At 49.3% G+C, this 24,494-nt stretch overlaps 1 protein-coding gene across 2 annotated transcripts in view; it reads left to right on the top strand.

Moving 5' to 3' along the window:
• Window positions 1-222: 222 nt before the first annotated feature.
• LOC117226081 (uncharacterized) overlaps window positions 223-24,494 on the top strand; it is a 57,381-nt gene continuing 33,109 nt past the window's right edge. Inside the window, exons 1-2 of one of the 2 annotated variants that reach the window (XM_033480068.2) lie at window positions 223-576; window positions 8,464-8,710. In XM_033480068.2, coding sequence (XP_033335959.1) covers window positions 8,474-8,710 — 237 coding nt within the window. In that variant the 5' untranslated portion in view covers window positions 223-576; window positions 8,464-8,473. Of the gene's footprint in view, window positions 577-7,668; window positions 7,909-8,463; window positions 8,711-24,494 lie in introns of those variants that run through there. The other variant, XM_033480069.2, reaches the window with a different exon arrangement.

Genomic DNA, 24,494 nt, shown 5'->3' with positions numbered 1-24,494 from the left:
CGCCGAATGAAATCCGAGGGCGAAGGGATGAAACTTCGGGGTCCTCTGGACGGGTCCCCTCGTAGCTACAACCCTGTCGGCGCGTGTGCGCGCTGGCTGGCGGCGCAGCAATCCCTAGCGAATGCTAGTCCTAGTCTGCGCCAATGGTGTGCGCGCCAGTGGCGTCCCGTATACCGCCAAAAAGCATCGAGGTCGAGCGGGTGGCGGCGATCGTGGTCGACAGGGGCCGGAGATAGTCGGCGACGGCCGAACAGCCGCGAATCAGGGCTCGTGCGCGGTTTGCCTAGCTGCAGGCGCGCAGTGCAGCCGCCGGTACTCCGCCAGGACAGTCGCGGCTCGGCGATGTTTCAGCCGAAGCTGAGCTGAGCACACGAGGGACGCTCGTGTCGCCGGCGCAGGCGGTTTTTCTTCGTAACTTTCTCTGTCGCCCTCGGTTACCCCCGGTTCTCTCTCTCTCTCTTTCTCTCTCCCTCTCTCTCTCTCTCTCTCGGTCGTGAATCTGTGGTTAGCTTGTCAGCGGGACCAGCACGCGACCACCGCTCCAACAGCTCCGCCAGCCAGCCAGCCAGCGACTACGTAAGTGCTCCGTGACGATCGTAGTATCGTTAGAACCTAGATCCGAGTGGCAGGTTTCAGGATCCACGGCTGAAACAGGTGGAAACCGTCGGAGACGTCGCGAACGCTTCACTGTGTCGATTAGGTTGGTCGCGTCGGTGCGACGAGACGCGACGCGACGTTCCGTTTGGCGTCTACGACGAGCTCTATCCTGCTCGGTGATATTCCGGAGGTACCGATCGGCTGTGCCCTATTTCGTGGAACCGTGATAGCGTGATCGGGAGAGCTGCACTGCAGCCTCAATATCATCTCCGACGTTCCCGCGGCGATTGATCAATGCGATGTCCGGTGGCACCGCGTCGAGAGCGGGTTAATTGCTTCGAGTTCTCCTGGAATCCAATAAAACGTCTCGATTTAAAATACGGAACGGCGGAATACGGTGACAACGCGCGATCCGCGACGTGCGACGACTGGTTCTTCGAAGAAATCGTTTGGAAATCTGTGACATCGATCCCGGGGGATCGAGCTGATTCGATCGCGATGCCTCCAATTTGATATCGCTCGGCGATATGTGTAATATTATTAGGCCTCGATTACAACGGTTTCATTATTCACGAGGTGCTCCTGGTCGATCCGTTGCTTCCTTGAATTTTTAAGCACAGTCCGTTTAAAGGTCTCGCTCGATTATTATTAAATCAGCCAATTAGCCGCTGGGATTTCGATCGGGCAGCTGACAGAGAGAGAGAGAGAGAGAGAGAGATCGACCGGGAGAAGGATTTTCAACGTAGACGCAATGCGGGGGCTTTTGTTTGTACAGGATACAGGATACCATGCACTCTTTCGACGCGTAAATCATCGAACGATTTTCTAAAAATACGGCAACGCCTGGAAAGGATTAAATTGTTTTAAATTAATTCGAGTACCACGGCGGTACCGTGCCGAATATATTCTCGTCGAAGCTAAGTTCGAAAATGACGGAATTACTTTTAGCTGTCCCGGGGACTATTTTAAAAGCTAATGGAACCGAACAAATTGCAGCGGAATTATTTCCGGTCGCTCGTACGTTGTTCGGACGATTCCTAGAGCCGGATTCCGTAAACAATCCGTAGAATTTGCGACCTGGATTCGAAATCTTTCGGAAGGATTCGCGATCGAAGCAACCGAGTTCGGGTTCGCCCGGACGTTCTATTGAAAATTTGAGCAGCGTGCTTTAGTTTGACGGCGGCGTCGGGTTTCGCGCGGCGTCACGTGAGGATGAGGAACGTGTGCGGCCAGATCGATCCTAATCGCGCAACACGGCAATCGAACGTTACTGAACAGCACAGAAAACAGAGCGTAAAAATAGAAGGCGACAGGACGTGTACTTGGCCGTAGCCTATCCGGCACGATGTTATCCTGCCGCGGCGCGGCTGGCGGGTGTCCTTGTTCTTGCGACCGCCATTGCGACATGTCAAGGCGAAACGCATACGTACGTGTAATATTAGATCGGTACGATAGCCCTTGCCGGCAACAACGTAATAATTTCTCCGAACACCCGACGACGTACGTTCGACCGTATTCTCTCTCTCTCTCTCTCTCTCTCTCTCTGTCTCTTTTGCTCTCTCGCCCTCTCGCTCTCTCTCTCTCTCTCTCTCTCTCTCTCTCTCTGTCTCTGTATCTATCTACTGGTCCAGTCTTATTGGCTGCGGTTCTCACGTGATTCCCTCTCGCTTTCCCACAGGACTCCGGAGCGTTATCCTTCCGCCACCTGTCCCAATTTCGCAGATGCGCCGCCCGCGTTTCTAGAATTTCAATGGATGCTGCGAGTTCGGTTCCGATGGAATGGTTCCACTGTCGATTGTTGGGCTATGTCCATTGAAAATCGTTGATCCTACCTGCGACGGTCCGAGGATCTTCGAGCAGCTAGTATCAATTTCTAGTCCGGTCGAAGTCTTGCGATTTAGATCGTTTGCTTTCGCTGTTCAAACATCGAGGATTCCTGATCAGTGTTCTCGTTTGAACTGGGTAGGAATAGGTTCCATAAATTGCATAGATTACGAGGAAACATTCGAGGACGCGTTATTTATGTATCCAGAATTCTTGTTGCAACGTGTTCCCGGTTGTAGATTAGCCACTGGTAAGACGAGGAAGCTAATTACAGTAATGTCTCTCTTACCGACGCTCAGATTGTCCACTAAAATGGATCATTTGGGAAGAGAAGATGCAATTTTTAGAGCTTCGCACCTCGTTTATCATAGTTACCGATTGTCGACAGCTGTAAAATCGAGCCGCGAGGCTCGAATAATCGTATCTCCTCTTCCCAAATTGTCCATTTTTGTGGCCAATCTCGGCGTCAATTAAAGAGACATTACTGTATTACGTTGTCTGTCTTACGCTGCCTGTCCGATTCTACTTTCTCGCACCTGTTTACGATGCTGTCGACAATGGCGCAACGCAAATTGCTTCTCCGTCTCTTTACCGTCTACAGAGAGAGCTACATGCTCGCCGCGTTTCTACGTTTCGTGGAAAAATAACTCGTTCGTGCCTGCGAGTGTACAGCATCTCCTCTAAAATTACCTTCGCGTTCAACATCCTGGTCCGCTATTAATATCCTCGATAGAATCGGATATCGCCTGTGTACCCAGCATCCGGTGCAGAAGAGTTCCCCGATCGAGTTGTCGAAAATGTGCAAGATCATGCGAACGCGTAACAAGCATGCAAATACGGGAGATCCGCGGCAGACGCGCGGCAAACGAGATCGAACAAAGGCCGATCGGGAAGAATCGTGTCCTTGGGGGACCGAGCCCGCGTATCCGCCTAATGAAAAGTACGACTGGTCCTGCTCGGTTCTCCGAAGAGTTCCGGAGAACCTAAAAGCGTGCAGCCGACCTTGCCCTTGCCGTGAACGCAACGAATCCCCGAGGTGGCGTACGTTTTCATAGCGTCGGCCACGGGCCGTGCAACAACCAGTCGATATATCGATTCATTTCCGATAATATATTACCTCCCAAGGTGATAACAAGTGCACGGGTCTGTGTGCGTATGCGTGCATCGTTCACGCACTGTGCCAGCCTACCGCCGATGTCTTCCAGGCTATCGGATTTTCCCGTTGATCGTCCGAACAAAGCCGTCGTTCCGACGCCGTTTCGAACCGACGAATCCGCTCGCCGACGGCAATTAAACGTTTCCCGAGACGTCCGATTCGACTGATCGGCTGCCACGAGCCCGACAGAGTCCTCCGGCAAGGAGAATTCCGAATCGTGTTAAGGGCTGCGGCATCGTCTTGACCGCGATCCGCGGTAATTACGCGACGAAAGAGTGAAATTTACAATGCAGATTCGATCGACGCGGATACAACGGCGCGAACAGCCGGGATGTTTGCTCTGCGAGACGATAGGCACATGGTGATAAGGACTCCTGCCCTTATTGTCGGCCCTGCCGGACTCCGCGGGCCAGCACGAACGAATCTCCATTCGGTTTCTTTGGCTCCAGGCGGCAACGGGATTATTGTTCGGCTCGTGATGTTTTCGGCATTGTTCCCTTGGCAAGCCAATCCTGCAGCCTAATTACCACACACCGCCGCCAGCTCGTCTCTATTCCGGGCAGCTCCGAGTTCCGGACACGCCCGAAGATCCTCCGCATTGTCCGACAATATTTTTAACAACGAATTTCGAGATGACTGCTATTCGTCGAACGAATCGCGAACAGTTGGTGTAAATATTCCGAAGTCGGTCCAGTCGAAAATTGCTGAAATCGCTCGGACAGAAATTCAGACGTTTCGCTTGCAAATTATTCTATCGTTTTCTTATTCCGTTATTGTCTCAAGATCTGCTGAATCGCTGACGTAATAACATCGACGAAATTTCTGTCGCTCGGCGAACGCCGAATCTAATTAATTTCGAAATCTCGTCCCTTGTCGTCGCGATAACGCGTACACCGATATCCAGGTTGACTCCATTTCTCGTTGAATCGATCTGTCGCTGAAACGATGGCGAATCGAAGGATCGTTCCTTGGATTTCAATCGGGGAACTAGGCTGTCGCCGTGTCCGCGAAAAACACGGGAAATTCCGCCGGTTTGACGGCAATTAACGATATTACATGGCCCCGGGAAGCGATACGCGTCCCGGCCGATCCATATCGCTGCAGACAGCGGCTGTAATCGGATCAAGCCTGTCACCGGTTTTGCAATGTGCAACGCGGTGGCGCGGCGCATCTCCGTGCGAACCGCGACGAGCGAAGGGTGCACGAACCCGGCCGCGATATAGAGCGGGCCGCGGGTATTTCTAGAGCAGCCCGGTTAAGAATAGAACGGCAAATAGACGGCTGAATTAAATATAGCCGGTGAACGACCCCCAAGTAGATTACGAAATTTCATTGAAGTCACGGAAGTCCGGAGTAGTAACCCGCCTCTGTCCGAGGTCTTCGTATCGGAGCCGATTCTGGCCACCGAGGGTTCAGCTGGCCTTATCCGACGACGATAAGCTCGGGGACCATCGGGTCCAATCGTCCCGAGTCCCCATCGAATTTTTCTTCTCCCTCGTTCTTCTCTCTCTCCTTCTTCTCCCTCGGATTGTCCATAGAAATAGACAATTTGGGGAGAGGAGATACGATTATTCGAGCCTTGCAGCTCGTTTTTATAGTTGTCGACAGTCGGTAATTAATTATAGTTATAAATTGTCCACAATTATAGAAACGAGCCGCAAGGCTCGAATAATCGTATCTCCTCTTCCCAAATTATCCAATTTAGTGGACAATCTGAGCGTCAGTAAGGGACAGTAATGTCTCTCTAATTGACGCTCAGATTGTCCACAGAAATAGACAATTTGGGAAGAAGAGATACGATTCTCAAATTTTTGTGCACAATTTCGGCGTCGATTAGGGAGACATTACTGTATGGCCTGGTTTATTTTTGCTACCAATGATTGGTAAAATAGATCGGTCGAGTAACTCTTCTCGTCGCGGCTAAAATACTCGAAATTGTGTACAATTTTCATTGGAAGCTCGGGTTTCAATTCGGTTTCCGAATAATAATCGTTCCCCAAGATAAACCGGTATTTCTCGATCTTCCAACGAAAGCTCTAAGTCTTGACCCAAGCTGCTAAATCGTTGATTCGTTCCTTTTCCTACAGAAAGACTGCCGATGACCCAGCATCTCCGGTTTCCCTGAAACGTAAAGAATGAAAAAAAGAAAGCAGAGCTCTCCGGGTCCTTTGACGAAAGCTGATTCCGACCGTAATCGCAGGTGTTAAATTGTAAATCTGAGGTTTCTCCGACCCAAAGCAGCGGACGATACGGTGGTCGCCGGTATCCGTGGAACGTAAAATTGCACAAAGACGGAGTTCTTGTCGGCTTTCGATCGAGAGCTCGGGTCCAAATTCTCAAAGGTGAAATCGGCGAATCTCGGCGGACCTCTGCGGCGGACTTCTGAAAAAGCGGAAGCTAAATCGGAACCTCCGCAGCCGGGGGTTCCGCGAGATAAAAAGCCGCGGTTGACCGTTGAATATTCTGATAACGAACCTACGTCCTTCCGACGCGTCGGGACGAAGAGAAAAATGAATTCCGTGGACTGAAAGGAGCGGGTTCCCCGAGGCCGGAGGTACCAGGCTCATCAGCTAAATGCGGTGTCCCCAGGTACGTTTGTCAGCCGGACGGCTCTACGCTCTTGCTCCGGAAGAGCCCGTATCTTTCATTTATGGGCAGCGGGTCGTCGCTGGCAGAAATATCCCGGAATAATTGGCAGCTGGTAAAAAGCCTCGCCGGTAGCGGGCCGAGTCATCTGCAACGGAAAGCCATTTCGTCGCAGACGTTTCCTCGGGTCGACGTTAACGAGGATTATAAATATCGAGAAAAACGAGGGGGGCCAAACGCTCGCGCGTCCGCGCGAGTCTTTCTTGCCCGCGAGTCGCGGGAACGAGGGAGGAGAGAGAGAAAAAAAAAGAAAACACGATTCGATGGAAATCCAATAGCCAATAGAGTCGTCCGACGGTGACCTAAAATTCGCTCGTTCACCTGAACTCCGTCAGAAAACGGGGAATCAAACGCGCGCCACCGAGCAAACGGCCGGCCACGTTTTCCGCGCGTATCCGCGCTACGCTCGCCTCGCGCTCGAGAACACCTGGAAAGCTCGTCGCTACGTCGACGATCGTTCAGCCGGCTGTGAACCAAGCCGACGAACGTTCGCGACACTCCTCGAACCGGTGAGCCGACGCATCGTCGACGTTTTTGCCGTTGCTTCGGATTTCGCCTTCTTCGCTCGCGAAATTCACTGTCGCCGCGCGCTCGAGTCGCGATCTTGGCGATAACTGGCCTGTGGGATATTAAGGAGGGTGCAGACTACAGACAGTGAACTTTTCGTCCGCAATCTGTAACCGAACGGACTTAAAATTGATCGATACAGTAATGTCTCCCTTACCGACGCTCAGATTGTCCACAAAAATGGACAATTTTGGAAGAGAAGATACGATTGTTCGAGCCTTATCTCCTCTTCCCAAATAGTCCATTTCTGTGCGCAACCTGAGCGTCGGTAAGGGAGACATTACTATACCTCGGATCCTACGAGGTGTATAGAATCGAATAGAAACTGAAATTTAATTCGGTGCTCGACGATGCTTATTAGGAACCCCTCGGTTACCAATTTTGAAAATCACGCGTTTATAGCAGCAATTTTCTCATTGCGTCTCATCGAGCAACTACAGATTCAATTTCTGTCGCTGCGAATCGAACAATTGGATAATTCGCGATGCTGGAACAGAGTCCAGCATTGTTCGTTGTAAAGCTGAAATTGTACAGGTTTTCCAGCAGCAATTTGGAAAGATCGGAAACGAATAATTCTCGCATTCCAAATGAAAATGGATCGACGCGTTCCGATTAAAATCCGATGCGATTAACGCTGCTCGATCGAATTAGAATCGCGCGTCGTCGCGCTGAATTCCGCGATGACGTTCGAACGGTGCCGCCGGTGCAGCAAATCCTTCGGCTTCGATTTTATTAGACAGGTTCGACGATCCAGGGTAGTCGGAAGTTTGAAAAATTAACAACCGACGGACACTCTCGTTCCGCCGGGGTCGTGAAAGCGACGTACGATAACGTGTGCTCGCCATTCAGCCGAACGGCTGCTCAATTATTTATTCTTTGAAAGAATCGTGGAAGATCCCCTCAATGCTGATTAAGTAATGACACCGTATCCGATTCTCGTCGGGCCAGACAATGGTCTATAGCTGTGCATTGTGCCTCGTTCGGAATATTGAAACAACCGGCGCTGTTGCAGTTCCTATTACTCGGGACGCGTCTCTGACATAGAAACGCGGCCGCGCCATGGATCATTTGTTCCTGACAATTAATCAACCGTTGCGCCGCGATGCCAGGACGCTCTGGTACTTTAGCTGCCGACTGATCTCCCTTACAACTAGGGACTGTCGCGAATCGTTATTGCATTACCATTTTATTATTATTGCATTATTATTTCATTATTATTTCATATTTGCTCATAATGTTCAAGTTATGACACTCGAGTAATGTTTCTTGCAATAAATCTCGCGAGTGAAACGTTCAAAAGACAAAAGAATAGAGAATTCGATTACTTTCCTACAACAGTAATCTCTCTCTAACTGACGCTCAGATTGGACAGAAAAATGGACAATTTGGGAAGCGAAGATACGATTATTCGAGCCTCGCAGCTCGTTTTTTTTATAATTGTTGACAATTGGTAACTATAAGAACGAGTTGCAAGGCTCGAATAATCGTCCCTTCTCTTCCTAAATTGTCTATTTCTGTGGACAATCTGTGCGTCAATTAGAGAGACATTACCGAATATACGAAACGAGAGCAAATAATTATTTCTAATCTCTGCACCACGTTGCATCGAATTTCGAATAATTTGAATATATTTATCGGTTACATTTTCACGGTATATTGAATTTCTGTCGCAGGTGATCGAAAATGCCGGCCGTACCAGCAGTGGCGGAGGCGGCAGGGCAGCTGGAGGACCTGGAGGAGCCTCCGGAGCCCCGGGTCCGCGGTGCCAGCGGTAGAGCGGGCCTGATGAGGCCCCTGGTCGTCCTGGCGCTTCCCGGCATGTACCTCTTCTACAAGTACAGCCAGTACAGGCGGGAGCAACGGGAGCTGTCCCGTAGAAGGGTCACCGAGAGGGAGCTCCAGCATCTTCGTCACAAGATCGTGAGTAGCAGTAGCCAGAGAGTCCAATAGCCGACGGCGATATCCGGCGTTCCGTGTCTGTTTGAGTTTCACGCGCGGCTCGGCTCGGCTCGGCTCGGCGCGGCGAGTCCCCCCGTTCTGGAAACTGGTGTTTGCGTTACTTGGCACCGAAGAGGCCATGACACCGCCGGCGATCTTGCTTGTCCCACCTGTTGTGCCCTTCCGGGCCGCTCTATATTTACGGACAGATCAGTCCGATTTATTCCGAACGGAATCCAATCGGAGCCCATTATAATTTCATCGGGCCGACCCGCGCGTCTTCGCTCCGATTCGAGAGAGCCGGTCGATCGTCGCTTCGCTTTCCAGGGAAAGTGGAAACCTGCCGAATGCTCGTAAACGGACCCCCGGTAACGAATCCGTTCGAAGACAGGACAGACTTCCGGATACGAGAAGTCGAATCGCGCTAATTCCGGCGCGACGATATTCGCGGGAGCGTTTCGTTTGCCGGTGTGCAGGGCGCAGGATCGGGGGCCGAGGGTCGGAGCCAGGGCGTCGAGAAGCGAGCGAGGGTGGGCTAAGAAGTTTAATCGGCGGCAGATTTTGAATGGCGGCCTTTTGTGCTCGAGGAACGAACGAGATCTTGTCGGATCGGTGCTCGCGAGCTCCTCGGGCGCGCCGATGACTACGATTATCTAGGGACGATAGCTAGGATGAGCCTTCAGACACGATATCCAGGGAGATGAGGAAGGATGAGGAAAGTTCGGGATGGAAAGACCTGCCGCGACGGCGGGGCTAGGAGGGGTTCGATTACCCGAGGTTAACGCGATCAACGCTCGTTGGGAAAGACGCTGCATCGCCTGCCGAAAGCTAACTCCATTTGCCAGTTTGCGTGCGCGACTTTGTCGTAGATCCACGCTCGAGGTTCGTTACCGGTCTATCTCCTTTTTGCCGAGAAATTGATTGTTCTTCGCACAGATTCGGGACGAGCCGGATCATCGATGTAGACGATGATCGATAAGAGATCCGCGCGCTCGACGATCAGAACGAAGAGAAATTTCTCCGGCGAATCGAAAGGTTTAGCTCCGCGGGTCGCGGTACAATGCAAATGTCACGATTTCGTATTTCATGAAGGAGTTCCAGAAACGGACGCGAAGCTCCACGGTCCACTCTCTAAACGTTGGTTAAAGGTAGGAAGCAATTGAAGATCGAATAAGTAGCTCGGCTTGCGATAATGTCAAGAGTCCATCGAATCGATTGTTCGAAATGGGATTATTTTACTCCGGTAACAAACTATTCATACTCGAGAAGGTCTTACCGTTGCTCCGCGGTAACAACGTTCGTTCTTGTTACTACGAAGTTGGGTGAAAATGTTTCCGAGACGAACACGAGGCGTGGATCCAGATTTTCACGGAAAGACTGTGATTAAACGTCGGTCGAACGCGGGAAGCGATTAAAGCGACCGGGGAGACCGTTCCCCGATAATGTCGGCGGCTAATTGAACCCGTTCTTTAAACCGGAATTATATGAACGACGGTACGTCTTTCCACGGAGTTGCCGGCGCCGAAGATTTATGTGCAGAGACTCTGAATGCCTATTGATTTCCGTGGCCCGGGACGATGTAGCAGCTGACTTAGCCCGGGCCCCATTAGCGAGACGCTCTCGAATCGTATATCGATGGCGTAGAAATTCAATATCGCTGGTCTGTCGGGGGAAATAAGGAACAATCGGTCGTTTCGCGTCGCCGTGGAGGTACCCACCGTTCCGCCATCCAATTTACAGCATCGCGTCGTTCCGATCCCCCGAAGCTCCGTCGATAAACAGCTCGGGAAACTTCGGAGACCTGTCCCACTATGCTTCGGAGTCTACGTCTGAAAACCGTTCGCTCGACGTTTTTACCAGCGTTTTCAGAGAGAGAGAAAAAGAGAAGCCGAAAGTACAAGTTTAGAAATTATCTCGGGGGCACAGAATTTTCATTTCGTGCAAATAGAGGAATCGAGACCAGTCTACGATCCTCCAAGACCATCTTCTCGAGTGCTAAATCGTTGAGAAACGTTCGGTCCGTGTCGCGAGTCTCGGTTCGGCGGCAAAACGGGACGATTAGCACAACCGACACGAGATGCAAATGCGACCGACGCGGACTCCGCAGCGGCAGAAGCGATTGCAGTGGCAGCGTAGGGTCACCTTGGACGGTTCAGTAGGTCAGCAGGCAGATTTGGCCGAGTCCGGGGAAAACGAAACCGAAAAAACAGCGGCTGTCAGGGCGTCTGCCAAGGAGCCAGTATTCACGGCCGTCGGATCGACGATCGGATAGCCGGGATACTCGGGAGAGCAGTTAGTATGACCAACATTCGCTTCCCGCCAACTGGAATCCCACCGATCCATTTAGCTTGTTGTCTCGCTCCTCTGATTTACGGTGCCGCCGCACCGAGCCGCGCCGACGAATCGAGGGCCCTATCGCCGACCGGCAACTAGGGATATCATAGGAATATCGTCGCTGTCCTGCCCGTTCGATCACCACTTACCGCGAATTCGATTCCGGCCGTCGTAATTCGCATGATTTAGGGGGCCGCGAAATGGGAGATCCTCCTTGCTCGATTACCCTAACTGGCTCGGCTCGCTGACCCCGGCCTAGGTTTTGCCTTTAAACAACCCCGGAAAATGGGATCCTTAAATGGAAGACCATCGTTTCCGTCGGAGGTTCGGTAAAAAGTACATTGGGAGAAGGAGGATCGTTTATTTTGATCGTTGGAACTGATAATTGGAAAAAGAGAGAGAGAGAGAAATAGAGAGCCGAACTTCGGCTCCGTGATTTGGAAGAAACGAAATCGATTTCAGGAACTTTTTGGTACGTTCGTTAGGCGTGCCTTCGATAGAAACTCGTTATTAATTAGCTGTGAATCGTGAAGGAACGGCCGGGAGAAAAGTGGGAATTTTTACTTGACAAAGAATCATTTCTTTCGGTTAGGATTGCAACATATTTTATAGGAAAATCGACACGCGACATAGTGAAATTTAGGGAAACTGTAGAACTGTGAGAATCGCGAAAGTGAGAAGAATTGGAAAAATTCTAAAAATTGAAGAAATTGTGTAGAATCGAATTGGACCACGCTGTCGAAACGTCTCCTAATGTACTGCACCGGGCGCAGCATTATACTCGTCGATCCGCGGGAGCATTCTCTAAGTCGTCGCTAAACGTATAGCTCTTTCTATAAAACTGCTGTTCTCTCTTTGATCTTCTTTGTGAAGCCTCTACAAGGATGCTTCGTGACCCGGCCGATAGAATCAGATTTCTGACGATAATGCTCTAACCTTTATCGGAATCCGTTTATCTAGTCCGTCACCCCAGCATTATGAATCAGCAATCGTTCCCAAGAGCCGCTAATCAAGCTCAATCAACATCGAACGATCGACGCTCGATGCTGCTTCATAATTTCCTTCCTTTGATCCCCTTTGTCAAATCCTTCGATTGCGTACTTCGTGGCATCTCGCGAGTGATCATATTCTAATTTACATCGGAATCAGATTGCCAAATCCGGAGCTCGAATGATCCGGTTAATTTCTCGCAGTTCCTCGAACATTTTTCAATAAAATCGGTAACAGAAAATTTCAGTCATTCATTGCTTGACCAAAGTGGACTATTCGATGATACGTAAAAGAAAGAATAAGGGTGTCCTTTCCTCGTGGATCTGGTAGCGAAAATTATTCATACGATAAATATGGAAACATTTTTATCAATATGTATTAGCGAAGCATTTAAATAGAAAGGCGGAATATTCATATTTTGCTTTATTATATCCTCGAGTTTTCATCCCCACGATCTCGCTTAATCACCGTTTTGAACACAGTTCCAAACGAAGTCATCGAAGAGATTATCGACGAATATCGAAGCATTTCCATCGATCTTTGCTGTTCGAACAGTTTATTGTGTCTTGAATTTCTTTTATCGTTCATTTTTATCTAAGCGCGGTCGTTTCGCGAATCGCGTTACGCCGATGGACCGTCGGAAAATCTACACCCGTCGAATCTCTGCGGATAAAATCCCTCGTCTCGCGAGAATCCGAACGTCGTCGATCAAACGATCGTTTCCAGGAGCCGTCTCTCGTCGAGGATTATTCCATCGGGTTCGCCGATCACGAAACTCGAGCGTCGAATCGGGAACCGTGGACCGTAGATTCGCGTGCCGTTAAACGTCAAGCAAAGCCTTGGAATTCGTCGACGTTATCGTGGCCCCCAGTCGATCGCGACCTTAATAACGAGCACGGGGCTCATTAACGACTGCAGCGGATCGCTGGATTATCGAGGATATCGTTAGCGATCCCGACTTCCTGCTTTCGAAAAATTTCATAAACGTTCTCGCGTGCCACTAAACGCTGTTTCAGAAAACGCCGTCTTTGTCGGATCGCAGCGCTCGACTTTGCTTTCAGGTGTCCGGCAATTTGCACTCGGCTTTTGATCGAATCCGCGATTTATTTACCGCACACTGGGAATATTTAACGTTCGTTATTCTTTAGGTTACTTTTTTCAGTTTTATTCTAGATCTTTATTCTATAGCAATCCTTTGCTCGAAGCGCTCAAGGTTAGATTTCACTGCGACGCTATTAATCATTTCGCTCGTGACTTTGTTCCTGAAGCAAGATATTCTCCGGACATAAATCTGAGATATTTCGAAAATGTTATCTTTCTCGTTGAATAATAATAGAGAAATATTTCCGAATATTCAGTTCCCACGGAAAAGCATCGGATACGAATGATCGTCTATGTAGGTGAGTTGCTTGGTCTCGAGTCTTGAGATCCTTTGTTTTCAACCCCTTAACCGGTCACGTACTGTCTATGAGACTGCTTCGTCGGTAAATTCTTCGGCAACTCTCGCGCGCCTTAAGAAAAATCAGCACCTCTTAACCCGTCGACTCGACAGAATAAATATTTCGCAACAGCTTGCACCGAACTCTGCCAGCGTTCCCGGTCGAACGTCGATTAAATTTCTCTCGCCTACAAATTACGGACAGGCTTTCTTCCCCGAATTGCTGGACAGCTTTCGTAGTTTTCTCGGATCCGTCGGTTTCAATTCCGATTCGATTCGCCCCGAACATTTCTGGGAGAAATTACCGTATTTTCCTTCGGCGACGGGGAAAAGCCAACCTTGGCGGCAAACGTGCGTGGAAAGGGTCGAGAGCTGCCACTGGGGAAAGTCGAGCCTTTTTTCTTGGCCGGCGCGAAGGACTCCGTGAGTTAACGTTACCGTAGACGTGGCCAATGTTAAGGTAGATAAGGTGCACGCCAACTCCGCGTTAAGATCGCGATCGGCCGGCGCGGCGTACGTGGACCTTAAGCGAGGCCCGTCTGGGCTCCCTCGAATGCCACCAGAAGGGATTCATCGACCCACGAACCTCGACGCCCCAAGGAAAATACGCTGCCCTTGCATCAACCCTTGCATCGAAGACTCGTTCGCTTCGAAATGCCGCGAGACATTCAATTCGACGTATAAAAGACATTGCAGCTTCCATCGAATTTCGTTTCGCACCTTCGTTCGATTAACTCTTGCGATTCTCATTACAATTCCTCCGATAATTATTCGAATCTTGAAAATTACTTACACATCGTTACGGCGACTTGTCCAAATCAAGTCGCTGTAATGTGAAACTGCCCTGTTGTGAGCGGCTCCTTAAAAAATAATGGAAGATAGGGTTGCCACGGAAGAGTGTTACCAATAGACAATCGAGGAGTCGATATCGGAAGGATCAACGTTTCAAATTCTAATATAATTGAATTGAGTTGTATTATAGTTTATATTCTTTATTGTAAATAAAATGCCGCGACGCGAGGGAAACAGAGTGATTCGCAAGAATATTTTCTTACGAACGAGCATCGAACGCGAGGTTCAAATCAAGGAAACACCGCAAAGTTGCAATTGCGATAGAGAAGCAAAAGATTTAAGCGCGCGGAGGTCAACGAATGGGTGAATTGTCTGCGAAGCGCGGTTCGCCGAAGTATGAACTTCTGTACAACTATTTCGGCGGACGGCGCGGGATTTAATGAAAGCCACGAGGCTCGGCGAAATATTCGAAACGGTGGAAATCTTAATTCCGGGTGTCCAACGCGAGGCTTTCGGGTTAAGAAGCCGTAATCCCTTCGTAAGTTTGATTCTTGCCCGAGAAAATTACGCTTCCGTTCGGTTTGCGTTTCCGGTCACGTCAGCCGTCCCCGACGCGATCTCCCCGAGCATTATTCTACTCCCCCCCGAAACCCGAGACCAGGGTGGAGAAAGTTTCTCTTTTTGATGGACGCCCGGATAGAGGGGAGACTCGATTGTGTCGGGGACTTAATAGGGTCACGTGAACTCGTTCAAGTATCGTCCGCCCGAGGCATTTCGGATGGACTTATCTCTTTGTTTCGGTTCCTTGCATAAATCCGATTTTTCTGTACGCTTTAAACAATTTCGCGACGGGCGATTCCGGTCGGAAGGAAATCGACGGGGAATTTTAGGGGCTGCGGAAGTAATCTTTGGGGTCTGACAGCTCTTATATTAATCGCGGAAACGAATACTGTAACAAAATATTCGCTTTATTCCATGCGGAACTTCTCTCGAATCGACGAGTAAAATTCCTGGTGAAATAAACGTTTGAAGAAAAATGTAACGATATAATATTCGATAATTGGCAGATCATCGACGTATTAAAAGCGTCATAGCACACTGGTAAAGTCCATTGATCGTCGCGTAACGTGTCGCAGAGAATTAGGAGAGATCGATCAAGACCGAAACATAGGGGATGAAATCGTAAAATAATTTTTGCGGCGACACATGGCAACGTTTCCAGCAAATTTGTTAGTTCTTTCGTCGGTTCGCGGGCTCGTGTCGGTGTTAATTGTCCGAAAGCCGCAGCCGCGCGGCCTCGTCGTCCATAATGGACACCACGTGGACGATGAACTCGCTTTATGACAATGAACCGACATAACCCGATACACACGGTCGCGACATGTTTAGCTCGCGTTTGCTTTAATATTCCTGAATGAAACGGAATTAATTAGGAGAAACGAAGTGGATCGCGTGGAACACAATGGCCGCGTCGAGTCTGGTCGCCGACCCCGCATCGGATCCGGCAATAAGGGTTGATAATGCCATTAGTTCAACCGCATCAACCCCCATATAATGCGCAGACCTTAGAAATGCCGATCGATGCGGCTTTCCGCGTTCGTTGGATTACGCGAAGCTTGTCCACTTCTCGGAGACATAGGCTCGCGAGGATTATCTGTATAATCGGTCGATGCCGCGGGTTCTTCTTTTTTTTTCTTGGGAAAAACGTTCTTCGCGGAATTTTTACCAACGAGGACTAAAATTTCTTTAAAATCTCGAGCCTTGCCGGCGGCGAATGCGTTTGCGATTTCTCTCGATCTTCTCGATCGTCTCGGCGGCGATCCTTGTACAGTTTCTTGAGAACTGCTCGTCTAGCTTGAAAATTAGAGTCCGACGTATGTTTTAGCATAGAAACGATTCGCATCGATAATAATTTTCATTCATGAAAAGTAGAAACAAGTTTAGACACGAGAATCCGATGTTTCCTATTTTGTAGACGTCAATGGTTCGCTTTAAATTATTTCTGTATACTTTCGCCCAACTATTTCAACGAGAAAAGTAGCGCAGTTCGAAGAGGAGAGTTCAAGCTATAATTTAACGTAAAAATTGTTCGAAAACAATTAATATCGTTGAGAATTTTCATTCTTGAAAATTTTCGAGTGAAAGGTTCGATCGGGAATTCGAATGTCCATTAAGAAAAATTATCCGTGAAACTGTAGACACTTCGGCACATCGGCAGAACTTTCGGAAGGTATCGATATCCTTGGAAAGACCTCGGCCGGAAATTGTCCCTTAGCGTCGCCCTTCGTCTCCTCGGTCGCCATTATTTCGAAGCGAGGATGAAGATCGATTCGCTTTTTCTCGCAGCCTCCTGCTCCCCGACAGAAGAACAGTAATATATAACGCTGGGAGATGATCGCAGCTGAAGCGAGAATCTTCGCCCGAACGAGCTCCCGATTCGCGAATAATGAAATTGATGATGATCGAGTCTCGCAATCTAAAACTCGACGGAACATCGAGGGACAAAATTATTTTTCGTTCGTTAGACACCACGTTCCACGTTCGCCGATCGCGATTGATCGATGCCTCTCACGTTCTGTAGAATTCAATTTACGAAAAGATTTCGATTCTCCCTTCGGCCAATTAGGGGCCGAACGTAACCTTGACATAACCTGGATTTCTGAATTTCTAGAATTTTTCGGTGCAAGTATCGTAAGAGAAAGAAGCGCGACAGCGAACGAATTTTGAACATAAAAATAATCCGAACGGCGAGCGGGGTTGATGCAACGAACGCTCGTTTATCAGGGTATTCGACGTTTGTGCAGGAAACGATAAGAGTGGTTTAGCGATCGTTGCTACCCATAATGGTCGTCAAAACGCCATTATTCCCGGTACCCGTAGCCATTGGATGCTGCGGGCTTCCCTTCCTCGCTCGCAGAAACATCCAGTTAACCGTTTAGATATTTAAATCGTACGGTCCCCGGCAAAGGGATGCCGAAGAAATTTCATTTTCAAGCCGGCCAGACCGCCATTTCGTACTTAATCAATGGAACGCTCAACCTAATTTCATTCCGAGAAGAACGTTCGGCTGAAGAGCAGCATTACTTCAACGGAGTGCTGTAAATGTCTGAGGATATTTGGGGCACTCGTTGAACCACTGTTTGGTGGTCTTTGTTGTTTAATTGGATAGGATCATTGTATCGGGGAAATAATTAGCTTGGACCGTGGCCAAGGATTTTCTAGCCGAACCGAGATATCGATGTTGTGTCGATGATATATTGGCTAGCATAGCAGAAGATTAAACGTTGAAACAAACGGAAATAAACGGGGAATTTCGAATGGATCGACCGTCTTACAGAACTCCGCAATAATTGCGTGTAGCAACCGATGCACTTTTTTTTCTCCCGATTGCAATTTTGTTTCTCACATTCCAAAGGAAGCTAGAAAACAAGTGTTTTAGATCCGGCGCGCTAATTAAAGGTTTCGTTGGTTTTTCTCGCCGATCTCCGTTCCTAATCGCGGAGTCGCCGACGAGGCGCAGCTCGTTTTACAATTTCCACGTGCATGGAAACGATCGCGAACCGCTTACGACGCCCACGAAATCGGATTATTAGGTTGAAAGCCTTGCTCGTTCCGAACGTACCGACAAACATTCCCACGCTTCTTGCGTAACAACGCGACCCGTTTAAAATAGTTTTCGTTGCACAACCTCCCGAGAACCGCCCCCTCCCGTCCTTGCTGCAGAATTTTTAACGCGGTCCAGGAACTGTTTTCGAACGCTTCGCGCGATAAACGTTCGGCACCGTAAACATCTAAATCGGATATATAAACGCGCGACGCGAGCAACGCGGAAGCCGAAAAAACCGCAACAGAATTCAAGCTTTGTCCATTGTTAAAGTTCGCAGTGGCTCGACGCGAACGTCGAGTCGCCGAGACCCTAAAAAAATTCTGGCACCAGAAAATAAAGTTCGGTTCAACCGTGGTCGATCCTCGAAAGTGACAATTTGCAGAGAAATCTGCGGTTTAATCGCCGCGCGTGCATTGTCAGCCGGTTTCAAACCGTCGACGGATAAATACGACGTCGGCCATTACGTCGGACGCATTCGCGCGGCCGGATCGCCGGAAGGGCTGAAGGAGCATCGCGGATTAGAATTTTTCCTCTTTCTTCGCGACCATTTGTTCGCGGTCGCGGCCGATTCCAGAGCGGCGCGACGCGTTCGTTCTCCCTCGTTTCGTTCCATTACGGGAAATTATACGCGCTACAGTTCTCATCCGCGACGTATAGCCGAGCCAGACAATGGTCTTCGCGGATCCGCTCTCCGGCTCGCTGATACCGGCGCGGCGAAGAGGGGACCGTTAATGGCGGCGCGGCTGCGAGAGCAGCGTCCCACGGAACCACCGAATTATGCCCTCCAGCCGGAATGAACCTCCATTGTGCGACGCGTTCCGCTTTATCGGGCCCCGCTTAAAATCTTCAGCTCCCGCTACCTCGATTTTTTTCTGTTCCGCAACTTCGTTTCGCCGGCATCCATTCGAATGGCATCGCGGCCACCGAAACTTCTGCGACTCGAACTATACTGCACCATTTATACGTAAAACTAAGTTCACGGACTTTTCGAAGTCATTCTTTGCGAACGCGAACCACGGCCTCTCGGCGAAGCGTCAACTTTCGGATCTTTTTCTACCGCAACCGGAAAAGGCACCCGAACGAATCTTACGTAGAACGATTCTGCAGACTCTCCGGAACACGGTGGTATATATTTTTACGATCGCGACCTTTTGAACGTGTTTAAAAAATTTTCGAAGGAAGAGATGCTGCCAACTCTCTTCGGAAATAAATTATTCATCCCTTCCACCGAGGGAATTATTCGGAACAGCGATAAATATCGCGAATTCTCGCTGCAAAAAATTGGTAAAAAATCGTCTAGAATTCCCGTTAAAGAAAACAATCGCGAAGGGCCATTTTATTTAGAGTATGACGACATCGGAGGCCGTCCAACGTCGAAGCCAGGCGGCGGACGTTGTCGTCGGGGTGCGCGAAGGCAAACAGTATCTGTTCGAGGCAAACATGTCAACGCTGAAGGATTAACCGCGGACGAAATCGATGCGCCGAGCGTTTGAAATCGAAGCTCCGCCGGTGTCGAATTTACTTCCTGTGTTCGACGGTTCTCGGTGTCCCGAAACGGGGGCAGAAGCGGAATGGGAAGAGCGCGGGGGCGTAGGACGTGTCGCGGGTCGCGACGGCCCGGCGAACAAAGGGCTTAATTACCTGGGGGCGAGATTCTAGACAAACTGCGGAATGCTGCAAAAATAGAATGGCCGTGATACTTCGGGGCTATCTTCGTGGCTTAATGAGGTTCCCGGCAGAATGAACGGCTGGGGAGACGCGGCTTTCGCGTACGGTCAGTGATGCTGGGTGTCCATCAATGGGCTGCCGTTTCGTGCCAGTCAATGCAACCGTTTTCAACCGCTTCTCGAAACGCACACTTTGTCTCGGCGATCTTTATTCACCGCTGCGCAAAACGAGTCGGCGGAAAAGTAATTGTTCCGCGCGTTTATTGTCGGTCGCGAGGTGAAATCGGTTTTTTTGGTATCGTTCTCTCGACGGAATCCGATCTGCAGCGTTAAAAAAGAAGGCTCTATATTATTTTAGTTGATTAGCAGTGGAACGCGACGTTGTTTTCGTTCTAAAAATTTATTTCTACTTTCATAGTTACTTTTCCATCGAATCCGAGGCACGGGGTGCGAATATAATCGTTTCGAGTTTCAGAAGGGCCTCCGTTTCGACTCGGTTCCATTCCGATTCGTTTCCATTTCTTTGGACTTTTATTCGATCCATAAAATCCGGAAAAATGTCGCGCGAAAGTTGAACACGACACCCGTTACATTCGAGAGCAGACGTCTCCCGTAAATACCCAGCATCGTATATTCCGGAACATTGTCCTTCGGCAAACGATCCCAATTTAAACCTTGCCGGCAGTTTGAAAGTTTCAGGAACGCGACCGTCTACCGGAGTAGACACCGCCGCTTAAACATATTTTACCACTTGCCTCGTGCGCCATAAATTTCGTCGGTCTAATGAAACCAGGAGCGAACGGATTCTTAATCGTTCTATCGTACAAACGAAACCGCGATCGAATATCCTTTCTCGTTTCTCGGAATTGCCATCGATGGAAGAAACTCTGCGGAAGCTGGTACATTCGAAGCTGTTTCTCGCTGAAATTAATTATGCGCGCGAGATTCGCGATTTCACGTAATCCGGAGACGGATCATTTTTGATCATTTCACGGAGCCGAGGTATTAGACTCGCGTAGAAGACCGTCGGCGCTGGTTTAATCTTCCGAAATTGCTGGAAGAAGCGTAGAAAAAGCCGTCGCGCGACTAAAAGCCGATTCAATCGAGGTTTCTTTGCGCGAAGCCCCGTTTTTTGCAGAAACGGACGCCCGGGAATTGAACGGTAATAGCAACCGCGACTCCCACGGACAGAGAATCGTCGTCGTCGTCGAATACGGTCTCCGGTGACGTCGCATGATTATCTCGACGAAGGGAAAAGCTCGCACGCGGCCCGAAGTGACGCTCGAGGCATTAACGCCTCATTAACGCTCTCCGCAAATGACGCGATCCTTCATCACGCGCCGCCACTCTCGTCTCCGCGTCCACCCCGCGCTCTTTAGTCTCTGTTTCTCTTGTCGTTATCCGGTCGCGGTCGGTTCCTTCTTCGTCTGTCCTCGGCGGTGCTTTCCGCGCCTTCGGAAACCTACGAACTCGCCTACGCGAACCTACGCGAACCTGTCCTCGAAAATTCACCGCCGGAGTCCATGCCCGATGCACGCTCGTACGAGCGAAATCAGCCTAACTCTGCTCGCCGCTGACATTTACTGGTACTCCGCACGCTAGAGGCCTTGGGGACTTGTTAAGGATCATCGGGGACCTGTTTTCCCCTCCTCGGAGACCATTACGCCCGGTTTTCTTCCGCGTCGGCTCGCCGAAAGCGAACCTCGAAAACTAATTTCGTATTTCATGGAGAAACCAACGGTTTTTCTTATTCCAATTTCGTGGGTTTATCCGTTGGATCTCTCTTATCGTCGACGCGCGTTCCTCTTTCATTTTTATCGCCCGTGCGATAAAATTGAAACATTTTCTTCGGGAAGAAATATACTTGAGATATTTCGTAGACGAAAGTAAGTAGCTTTTTTTTAAGATTAAATTTATGGCTGACGCGGGGTTGTAATATACTTTTAACGACTACAGAATTTACATAATCGACTGGGGTGACTCGGAGGAAATTTGAAACAGTTTACAGTTGTTACACATTGTTCATGGTGTCGAGGATTCGGTGTCGGTCGTAAAGTGCGTTCATTAATTATTTAAAGCGGTGGACCGCGTTCCGCAACCGCCCGGTTCTTCGTCTTCTAAACTGCCCCCGACGGTTCGAGTGTCCATTCCACCCCCGATGGCGTGCAACACGCCAGGTAACCGTTGCGAATCGAGCTGGAACAGGGGAGAACAACCCTTCGTCCCGACCTTTTCCAAGAACGACCCTGCACACGCACAAAATATCGTGCATACCTCTCTCCCCCAAAGGTCTGTGGCGTCGGTGCTCCGTCGGTTCGTAGTCTGCGCTGTTCGGAACTTTATTATTGGAACGGAGCTTACCTAAATTTGCCGTCGAAGTACCCTAATAAACGCGGCTAATTTTAACGTACGACATCCGAGCAACAGATTATTTTAAATTAACTCGCGCGAGTCGCACGATCCAATCGATAAAGCGGCGCAATAATCTCCATCCGAACTCCTCTCGCGCTTTCGAGTTCGTTGTTCCGTTTAATTGTTCCGCCCCTAATTTCGATTATCGCAAGATATTTTTTCAAACGTTAGAAACCCTACCCTCCGGCGTAAAAATTGCAGCAAGGTCGCGAAAGGTTGAAACAAAAGCAGCAGTCGGCGCTTTCGGCCGTGTGAAATTACAGCTTTCGTTATCTGATTCTATCCCGAAGCGAGCGTTCGGCTTCGCAATGTTTGAAGTTGCCGGGCGGTACACGCGCGCGGAACATTTTGTCGGAGTATAAACGATACACGGTTGACCCAACCCTAACGCAGACGGGTCTGCCGGTGGTTGAAAGGGAAGTTTAGGACACGAAGCCGTGGCCTGACGTGACCATAATAATCCGAGCCGGCTGGAACAAAGGGGAATCGATAAGCGGAGTCAAGCAGAAGGCTCGGCGAGTGTCGGACATTTCGTGTTTCGTTTCCTATTTCCGGCGGGGACAATGCACCGGCACCGGCACCGACACCGACACCGACACGGGATCGAAATTCTCGGTACGCGACTGCATTTGAATGCAACCGGCCCACCCCGGACCAGACGGTGCACGGTCCCATCGATTTTATCATCGACGACAACGATGATGCTGCTAATATCGCAACGGAGCATCATCTCGTCCACTATCTGTCGTCCCATTTCTCTCGCGATTCGTACCAGTCTCCCCTCTTCTTCCCGATTTTTGAGAAACTTCGAAATTAATTTCAAATTCGTCGAGCGTCTTTCATCGATCGTATTAAACCACTTTTATCGGTCTTGGTAATTGGAAGTTTCGTTCAACGATTTTTTGTTAACCTCGCCGGACGAGAACGAAGGACATAGATTTTTATTAGCGTTCCTGGAAACTTTAGACTCGATTAAAAATTTTTAATGGATCGGTACCGGTCCTGTTAGCCTCGTGTTTAATTTACAGCTTCGTCGAGCGATCTTTACCGGTCCCTCTAACTTTGCATTCAACTTTAGAAACAACAAAAAAAAGAAATTGTTTAATTTAACATTGTCTTTGTCCAGTTGAAAGGATGCGTACACGGACGTTTGTTTCTACGTTTCGTAGAATAATTATTTTAGTTCATCAGGGGGTTGGTTGCATACTTTTCAATCATTCTTTGATGAACACCCGGCGGACCTCTGGAGGCCTCTGTTAGTTTTCGAGGTAGCGGAAAAGTTCGATTGAAATTCCAGTAGGGTTCGGAGAGGGGAATTCGGAGGAAGGAGAGTTTGAACGGTGCGGGAGTCCGTTTCTCTGCTTTGAGATGGAACACGAGCCACCGATGATATTTATAGGAAGGTTTGACGGGTTAAACGTCGCTGGAATCAGAGCAAGGATCCTCCGGTGGTTTCCGTGCTCTCGGCTCACGCTTCATCACGATATGATACACTTCGTTTTCTCTTGGCCGAGGTATTCCCTCGGCGTGCAACCCGATGCACCCATTTGATTCACGTTTAATCTCGCGGCAATTTCATTTCCACCGTTTCGACGTCTCCCTTTGCGTCCTCCGCCTCTTTGTGTACCACTCTGGATCGGCTCTGACCCGTCCAGAAACGCTAACTTTTGCAATACCGCCGCAAACTATTCGACATTAAAAAATGCTACTAGAAACTTTTTGCGTTTGCTTTCAACCGCTAAAGTAGGTCGCAATGCGGTCAAAAAATTGTTAAAGATTCTTTGACAACCGTGCCGTGGCTGGAAGAAGCTCCATCATTTTTTCGCTAAATATTTATTCATAAAGAAATCATCGATCCCAGGGCTGCTCGAGACGTTTTTACAGTTTTCGTAATTCATGAAACGACGAGACAAATTATGTACGCGATTATTTTGTCGCGAATTTCTCGATCCGCTCGTCATTTTGCACGGACGGTCTCCGGATCTTGGCAAATCGATGAGTGGTTTTTTGTGGTCCAGCCTCCTTTGTTTTCTCGCGAAGAAGAATGTGTTATTCTCAGAGAACTGCTCGGGGTTGAAGCACAGCTCGGGCCACTCGAGCGCGTTTTAGACATCGCGACGCCGCGCCGGGCCAAGCAAAATGCCGGCAAAACCGGGCTTCGCGAAAACATAGCAGCCGTCTCGAGCCACCGAACACCTGATCGATCGAAGGAGAATGGAAATTTCGGAGGACGGAGAGAGAGAGGTTATCTCAAATAATGTTATCTCCGGGCGGATTTTCCTTTCCACAGACTCAAATTAGACTTTCAAAAATCTTCCCTCTATAAAACGTACCTTCGCGATTGTTTATACGAACTTCCGGTCGTTCGACGCAAAAATTGCCTAGAATTATCAACTAATTTTCCTTCGCAGCAATCCGAGACCACGCGGCCGTTCTTTTTAAAGTCTATAGAAATTCTAGGCGACGATTACACCAAGGAAAATGTAAATGCCGAACCGTTAACGATCCGCGGGCTTAATTGAGCCG

Source organism: Megalopta genalis, chromosome 11, assembly GCF_051020955.1.
Source record: "Megalopta genalis isolate 19385.01 chromosome 11, iyMegGena1_principal, whole genome shotgun sequence".
NCBI lineage: Eukaryota > Metazoa > Arthropoda > Insecta > Hymenoptera > Halictidae > Megalopta > Megalopta genalis.
The sequence above is the reverse complement of the archived record's forward strand: the minus strand, read 5'-3'. Positions and strand labels throughout refer to the sequence as shown.